Source organism: Copadichromis virginalis, linkage group LG23 (assembly GCF_057382275.1).
Source record: "Copadichromis virginalis isolate Kocher_CV1m ecotype Utaka linkage group LG23, C_Virginalis_male_GT1.1, whole genome shotgun sequence".
In the NCBI taxonomy this organism is placed as follows: Eukaryota; Metazoa; Chordata; class Actinopteri; order Cichliformes; family Cichlidae; genus Copadichromis; species Copadichromis virginalis.
Genome location: NC_140639.1, coordinates 45,317,714 through 45,325,925, shown reverse-complemented (window position 1 = coordinate 45,325,925; position 8,212 = coordinate 45,317,714). Strand labels below are relative to the sequence as shown.

The 8,212-nt window shown below is 43.1% G+C and overlaps 1 protein-coding gene across 6 annotated transcripts in view; it reads right to left on the bottom strand.

Moving 5' to 3' along the window:
* Window positions 1–2: 2 nt before the first annotated feature.
* The window catches only part of mcf2la (mcf.2 cell line derived transforming sequence-like a), a 52,472-nt gene continuing 44,262 nt past the window's right edge, over window positions 3–8,212 (bottom strand). For 2 of the 6 annotated variants that reach the window (XM_085447547.1, XM_085447545.1), the window contains 11 exons: window positions 7,989–8,210; window positions 7,806–7,898; window positions 7,646–7,724; window positions 7,458–7,533; window positions 7,248–7,354; window positions 6,945–7,037; window positions 5,953–6,027; window positions 4,484–4,593; window positions 4,256–4,368; window positions 2,733–2,836; window positions 3–2,573 (listed from right to left, as the gene is read on the bottom strand). In XM_085447547.1, the coding sequence (XP_085303673.1) occupies window positions 2,494–2,573; window positions 2,733–2,836; window positions 4,256–4,368; window positions 4,484–4,593; window positions 5,953–6,027; window positions 6,945–7,037; window positions 7,248–7,354; window positions 7,458–7,533; window positions 7,646–7,724; window positions 7,806–7,898; window positions 7,989–8,210 (1,152 nt within the window). In that variant the 3' untranslated portion in view covers window positions 3–2,493. The other 4 variants (XM_085447550.1, XM_085447546.1, XM_085447548.1 and 1 more) reach the window with 4 other exon arrangements.

Here is an 8,212-nt window from a genome sequence, read left to right as displayed (position 1 = left end):
AATTCAATAGAGGAAACCATTTCAGACTTTATTAAAGCTGCTTTTCAATTTACATACAAGTCAGAATTACATATTTACAAATGTACATGGATATGTCTTGTAACAAGTTTTAAATCGTAATATGCTGTTATATCAACAGCATATTCAGTAGATGTGCAATAGGAAAATAAAGACAGTGGGTGCTGCAATGTGCTGCATAAAAACAAACTTAAAAAATAGAATCCTTTCTCATGTCTCCAGCCTCTGAGTCGAAAAAGTACAAATTACACGGTAAGATTTTATTTGGGTGACCAAAAAAACCAAAAAACTGACGACTTTAGTGCCCATGTCAGCTTTCTCAAGAGGGCAGAATATAAACTCTCACAATGTACAACAGGTAAAAAATAGTTCTCCAGGAGGTTTACAGCATGGGGCTTATGAAGTACATGCCACACAGAGTGATGATATACAGAGAGATAGAGAGACTCCTCTTAACAATATACATGCTCTTTAGGGGGAACAGTGTGAGGTATAAGAGGACACATCTGTACAAGTGTAACATTTATTTCTCAGCACGTGGACGCACAGCTATGCAAGCCACAGTTTAGCTCACAGTTTGACATCGAAAGGCCTGTAAACTGGTTTGTTTCCTCTTCCTTTACGTTCAGTGGGAGGATCTTAAAAGAAAAAAAGTGCTTCTCAGCAAGTTCTTGAGAAGCCAATCACAAGCACTGATTTTAGTCCAATTAAGAAAAAAAATCTAAGAAAAAAAACTGTTAATCATGGCTTTGTCGAGCAGGTGGACAAGCTGGTTTCCTGTTTGAAACAGTGTCACACATTCAACAACGCAGGTGGAAAAAGGAGCGATTGTTTTACAGTGTACCTCGTGGATACAGTAAAAATCCTGGGATATATATTTAAAAAACATTTAAAAAGCAAGGTGTCATTCAGTGTTCAGAATAGCACAGGTTTCAGAAGTTGCGTGCAGAACAGCTGGTCGTCAAAGGCGGTTGGCATCAATCTACATCAGAACAGTGGACGTATCACATTTTCTAAACTAGTTACTTAACTGTGACGTTTACTCAGCTACATTTTGGTGTCAAGTACACAAAGTATTGCTCTCAGGCCGGAGGTGCAAACATGTCGAGCAGGTCCGGGCCGTGGTATTATTAACCCAGCTTGCGGAGAAGCAGCTACTGTCACATGCTTGAATGGGGCTGGTTGCACAGAGAGGAGGGGGGGAGGAGGAGGGGGACAAAGCCTGCTTTTGTTGCTGCGGTGCAGACCAAAGATAGGTGAGCACGGTGACACAAAAAACAGACACACATTCAGAACACTGAGATTTGGGCCGCGACAGCTGTTTGAGCAGAGGCTGCACATGTGTCTGAAAAACTCTGATCGAACTGCTGTCTGTTGTCAACACAAACAATCAGGTGAGTGTGCGCGCGCACCCACACAGACACAAAGGCAGGTATGCAGTCACACCTGTCTGCCTACAGAAACGTCTTCCTGAGAGGTAAAAATCCAGAGCAGTGCACTGGCGGGTTGCTCAATCCCTCATAGGAGGAAAAAGATTCATTTAGAATGAAGTGCAAGACACCTGACCACCAGGTTGTACTGTTGTTGACATTCACCTAGTGACTGCGTGCGGTTCTTAATATCATAAAAACAGCTTTTAAGGGAAGCTCATTATCCATGTGTGAGGAATACAACGTTCTTTAGTAGCTTCAACAACACAAAACGCCTGCACGCAATCAACCTGCTCACTTTTCCTCCCAGATGTACTGAAAGCATTTTTCCTCTTGCGGCCGCCTGCTACTTTTCACAGTGTGTGATCAGCGACTGACACCAAAGCCAGCGTTATCGGGGGTCTGATGGTGTTTGTCTACATAACATCCTCCTGCACAAGAATCTGTCGCCGTGCTGCGATGTCGTCATCGACTTGAAGGGGTTCGACTAACCAGCAGTTCTGTCCCCTCTGCAGACGGCGCGTGTTTAGTGCAGATGTCCTTTCTAACCTCTCCACATTAATGCTACATAATCACTAGGCCTGGACTGCCTGTTCAGTCAGTTATTAGACTGCGGACATTTAGCTTTAAAGAAGGCCTCGCAGGAGGTGATACATCACATGACTTGTGTGCCGAGGAATGACAGATATCCCTGATATTTCCCTCTCGCTCGAAGGAACGGCAAAAAAAAAAAATCTATACTTAAATTCTACCAACATGCTGACACCTTTGAATATAAAAACAATTTTAAATGACAGTGCAGTTTTTCTAAATACTCTGGAAAAAGGGGGGCAGTTAGCACTTAGCCAGCGCTGGCTGATCTGCAGAGAAAGTTTTGGTTTTCAGATGGATTTAGAAACTGTGACGTGGGTGACTGTCCTCCTGTCAGACCAAACTCCAGCTTTTTTTCTTCTTTGTTTTTTAAGCATTTTCCACCTGTACAAAATGATTTTAGGTGCAGTGATTTAACAAAAAAAAAAAAAAAGCTGGGAAGACCTGACTCAGGTCAGGGTTTGATGTCGGAGAAGCTGGTGTAGGTCTCACTACAGCTGGAAGAAGTGCTGAGGTTCCCAGAGACGCTGCCATCTGCAGGACAAACACACAAACAGCAATGCTCTGTTAGAGCCAGACATTGCAGGGGAGAGTAATAGCGTCATTGTGCCGCATTGCTAGGCAACAGGTACCCATACTGCAGCGTTAAGGGAAAGATATGAATGTGTGTACTTCCTGTTCGTTGTAACCGACCTGAGCTGCTGAGTGATTGAGATGACTTGGACTCTGAGATGAGGCTGAGGAGGTTTGCTGCTGCCACCCAGCCCTCCTTACTGGTGCGAAGGTTCTTTACAAACCTGTGAAGGAGTTAAATAAATATATATATTTTGAGATAAAATTACAGGACATTTTACATTAATAAGCCACAACATTAAAACCACTGTAAGTGTAATATACAGCACTGATGATCTTGTTATAAAGCAATGGTTAGTTAGAAAATCTTGGATCCTGGTATTTATATGGTTGCTGATGACACATATATGTAAGCATTGCTACCGACCAACCAAACCCCTCCAATCCCCACGCCCAGGGGGAGCAATTCTGGAATGCACTGACTGCACCTCACCCTGAACAGGACCCAAAGGATCCTGGTACCATACAGCACAGGACATTTCCACAATTTGACCCAGTATCCTGATTGCTTACAGCTAGTTTTGGTGAGAAGTTTTAACATTGCGGCTAATAAACAAAGGTCGAAATAGAAGACCTATGACAGTTACTCTCCATTTACATGTATGAGCACTAAATTCTCCCGAGTGCGAGTGTTTGTGTGAATGTTACACAACGTTCTTAGTGTGTGTGTGTGTGTGTGTGTGTGTGTGTGCGTGAGAGAGAGACTGGGAGAACGAGGTTTGTAGTAAAAAGCATTTTGAGTGCTCAGTCACAGAAGAAAAGCCTGATTAAAGTACCACTCACTGTCATATTTATGTTATGTGTCACATCATGAAAGCAGAGTGAACTTGTTCCTTTAAGAATGAAAGTTCAGATTATATTCCCTCGCAGAATTAGATGTGTATACCGTCAGCTTTTCTTTATTCTAGTCCAGCGGTCCCCAACCCCCGGGCTTTGGACCGGTACCGGTCCGTGAGTCGTTTGGTACCGGGCCGCGAGAATTGAGGCTCAGGTATGAAATGTATAGTTTTCAGGGTTTTTATCGGTTTTCAGTGTTATTTTGTTATCGTTTTTATCGTTTACTCTGTTTTCCTGGGTCTTTTCACGTGTGTTATGAATAAATCTTCTTTTTTTCGGTACTGGTACTAGTTTTATTTTGTTGTATTTATCCGCGACACCTTAAAGGCCGGTCCGTGAAAATATTGTCGGGCATAAAAAGGTTGGAGACCGCTGTGCTAGTCCATTTGTAGTCTGCTTAAAAGCAGTGTTCGCATTTGGAGCCCTTAAATTTGGCGGCTATACTGAGAAGTGTGTGCAGTCACAAATGACCAACTTTTACCCTTTCTTTGTGGCACAGATTCGACACAGTCCTGGAAACATTCCTCAATCTTGGGTCTATAGTGTCACACATTTGCTCCAGAAGACACCCACTGTGGACCTCTGCTTCAAGGTGTGACATGTGCATTCAGAGATGCTCTTCTGCACACCTTGCTGGTAACAAGTGGTTATTTGAGTTACTCTTTCCTCCCTATCAGCTCAAATGCATCTGGGTCCTATTAAAATCCATTTAAATTAAGTGTTGTTTGCTTTTGTTTTTTTTTTACCACTGTCCCTCCTCTCCTTCTCTGATCAGCTGGACCATGTCTCCACTCTTAACAGACAGCTCCTGAGGTCCTGCTTTCTCGCAGTCTGCTACCACAGTATACTTTCCTGGAGCCTAAAAGGATCAAATGTTAACAACTTTACCAACTTTTAGAACCACACTTTAACATTTTAAGCTAAAAAAGAAATAAAAATACAGATCTATAATAATTCTTCATTCTCAGGCTCACCAGCTTCTTTCCTACTTCATCCTCGGGGTCAGAGTTCATGGGGTCCTCGCCGCTGGAGTACCCATCGTTCTCTTCTGAGGCGTCCGCTGAGAGAGACGCCTTGTTCCAGCCTGTAGGTTGGATGATGGGAAAATCAGAGAGAGAAAAGTTCAACACACAGACAAAAAAAGGGACAAAAGGAGAGAAGTGAGGTCGATCTTTATCACAAAGCTCCATGTTAAATCAAGTGAGATTCGATGTTTGAGCTCAATAGTGAAGTACAGAAAAATGACATGAATGGATCAAATATTTGCGAAAGCCACACAAATCTCCTGTGTGGAGGGTAACCCCCTCCCCCCCAAAAAATGTGATCGATCAGATTATGAAAAATTTATCTGTTTAGATACAAAAACCACACACGCTCCTCCAAAAGTCACAGAGAAGATCATCAGACAGAAAGAAAAGGAGGACCTGTGATCAGAAAACAGATTTCAGTCACCTGCATTTGTTACAAGGCTGCTCTGACTCCCAGTGCCAAAAAATAGTTGCTGAAGCGGCGTACTGTGTACAGCACCACAACAACCCCAAACAAGCAAAAAACACCCGACAGTAGAAGAAGAGGCAATGATTGATTTGAGGTCGAGTAGGCACCGTGCAAAAAGATTTAGCCTAGAACTGAGACTTCAGATTTAGTCAGGTTGAATCTTTAGATCTCGCTCCAATGTGCAAAAAGACAGTAAGACTCGGTAAAAGGCTAAAGGACTCCCACGGCAGATACACGCTGCGACACTTTACCTCAGTTCAAATCAATCACGAGCACCCACAAACAACAGCAAACACCCCACTGTGGCTGCTGATGCTCAGAGCAGCTCTGTACCTCGCCGCTTGCTCTGTAACAGACTAGAGGTGCTCATCCATCTGACTCTGCTCAGAGTGATGTGGGGAGCCGGCTCTGAAGGGGAAGAAACGGCCAGCAAAATGATAAAAAAAAAAAAAAAAATCAGTGACAACGGCTCAGCTGATCAAGCATCACTGAAATGCACAAGATACCAGACATGTAACAGTGATGATGATGATGATGATGATGACCTGTGGATGAAGGTTACAAAGTTGGTCTATGCTGTGCGACTATCTGCATGGGTGAAACTCAAACCAGCCTTTGGAAACATTTCATTGGTCTAAATCGTAAATGCACCAGATTCCAATTGGGCAGTTTTAGCGAACAAAGCAACACAATACAAATATATTACTGCCATTTTAGCTGCTTCTATTACTCATTTGAAGACACGCAGATAGTCGCTATGATCAGCAAGAGGATGAAGAACAGCCTCTATATTGATGGACCGATGGGTTGCTACAACGTTACACCCCGTTTGTAACGAAACGTGTCAAATCTACATTATGGAGACAATCGAAGCAGGAGTACATCGTGGTCAAGTGAGATGGCCTCTAAAAATGAAATGCTCCCTCATAATGGGGCGGAAATATACCTTTGAACCCAAACGGTGTGGGATCGCTCTTTACCAGGTGGCGTTTGGAGCTGTGCTCAGGGCTCAGAGTCGAGCCTGGCCACACAGGAAGGAAAGATGTGAAGGAGGAAGAAGAGAAGAAAAGTGAGGGAGGACAGAAGCGAAAAGGAAGCAAGAAATTAACACTAACGTTAGAAGTTTGTACATGATGTGAACAGTCTTAGCTAATCAATAGCCAAACACACACACACACACCATTACAGTGGTGGATACTCAAATTTGGTCAAAGGTAAAGATAAGCATGAAGCTAAACCCTGTGAGCACACAAGCACAACTCAGCTGCTGTCCAAACTCCTGCTTTAGAAGAGCAGCCAATCAGAAGGAGGTCGTCTTAAAATCAGTAGAGCTATTTAAAAAAAACAAAAAAAACAAAAAGTCTTGTAGCAGATAGGCCAAAGTGAGCATGTGCAAAAAGGCCCGCTATAGGCTAAATAACTGAACTGAGAGCCCAAGAATTAAAAAAAAAAAAATGAAGATGTCACCTTTACAAGTCACCTTTAAAGTTTTGACTAATACTGCTTTCACGAAGAGGAGCTTCTACTTCACTTTCATCTCTACTCCAGTGACTAGTTGTATTTTTTCCAATATAATTTAAAAACCTTAATATTCATTTTGATTCAGCCACAATGGCAGTGTTAAACTTTCACCACCAGGAGGCAGACTGTCTCCAACATAACCATCTGGGATCATGTGTGCTCCATTAGGCCGTGAAGCAGGTTAGACTGGAGGAGGCCAATTAATTATTGGGCACCGGGTAAAAGCTCAGACAGAGGCTCACATTCAGAACTGGATTCTGGATATTAGTATTCTTAGTTTATATAGCGAAGGGTGTTTCTTGCTGATAATCAATTGAACTTTTCATCACTGACAAACGACATACTGTGACGGGCCACGCTGAGCTGTTCTTAGCATTATCCTTCCTTTAAAAAAATGTTTGCATTCGCTAATGTTACCTTTGGGACTCTTGAGATTGCTGAAGCCCTGCAAAGTAAAACGCTTTTTGGCCACTGAGGACCTGTCAGTGGTCGGACTGGTCACCGGCTCTTCTGGAAGCAATGATTTGAAATGAGTGCAGGACAAGGAAAGCCATGAAAAGAGAGAAGAAGCCCCAAACAGGGGAGTGGAGAGGAGAGAGAAAGATGATAGATGAAGACAAAAAGAACCTGGTTTAGTGGGAGTTTAGAGCACAGCTTAGAGTAGAGACTTAGATAAAAGTGTTATTGTCTTCGAAGATGCTGTTTAACTCAAACATCTACCTTTGTGTTTCGGCGAGGATGACGAGTTGCTGTCAGAGGTTGGGGCTGGCTCAGTCTTCTTCTCCTCTTGCTTCTTCTGGTTCTTCTGACCGCTGCTACGGAAAGGGCTGCAAAAAGAAAAAAGTTTGAAAAATAGACGTATGTTTGATTTTTTTCCTTATTATCTCTAATCTGTCTAATGAGTCCTTACGTTACATATAAGCCACCAACCTGAGAGAGATGGAAGTAGAGTTGTTGCTGGTGGGACTTGGGGACATAGAGTCTGAGCTCTTCTGCTGGCTGGCATCTAAAACATACAACAACAACAACAACAACAACAAAAAAGTATTAAAAAGGAATAAAATAGGTTTAAAAAATAAGAACTTCTGGAAAAGTTAAGAAAGAAGTTTTCACAATACCTCTGCAGGCTTTGAGCTGCTGAGTCAAAACTTTGCGGATCTCGTTCACCCATGCCGTTTTAATCTCCGGCGTCGGGGCCTAGATTAGAACAAGCGTGGACAATCATTCCTCATCTCTAAAGGTATGATTAATAAAAGCAATCAGGTCGAACGCCCTTACCTGCACTATAAAAACTTCTTCTCTCGAGTTGCACCAGATCTCAAACTTCTTGTTGTCTCCCTTGGCATTCTCTGTGATGCCCACCGCACTCATCTGAAAGAATATAGAAAACTTAAACACTAAATCTTTACTGCTACGGCACGGCATCGACCTTCCTTTTAAAAATGGAGCAAGCAGGCTCACACTGAGGGAGTGTTTGAAGCTGTAAGACGGAGCTTTCTCGTAGCCCTCCCCGTTCTCCTCTCTCCTCTTGCAGAAGAGCAGAGCCTTCTGGTGCAGGAACAGGTGCCTCTGCATGGGCTTAAACCTGGCCAGGTCCTTCACTTTGGCATGACCTTTCTTATGCTCGGTCCACACGCTGAAGGAGCCCTGCATCAGCAGACGACCCAGCTCTGACAGGTTACCCT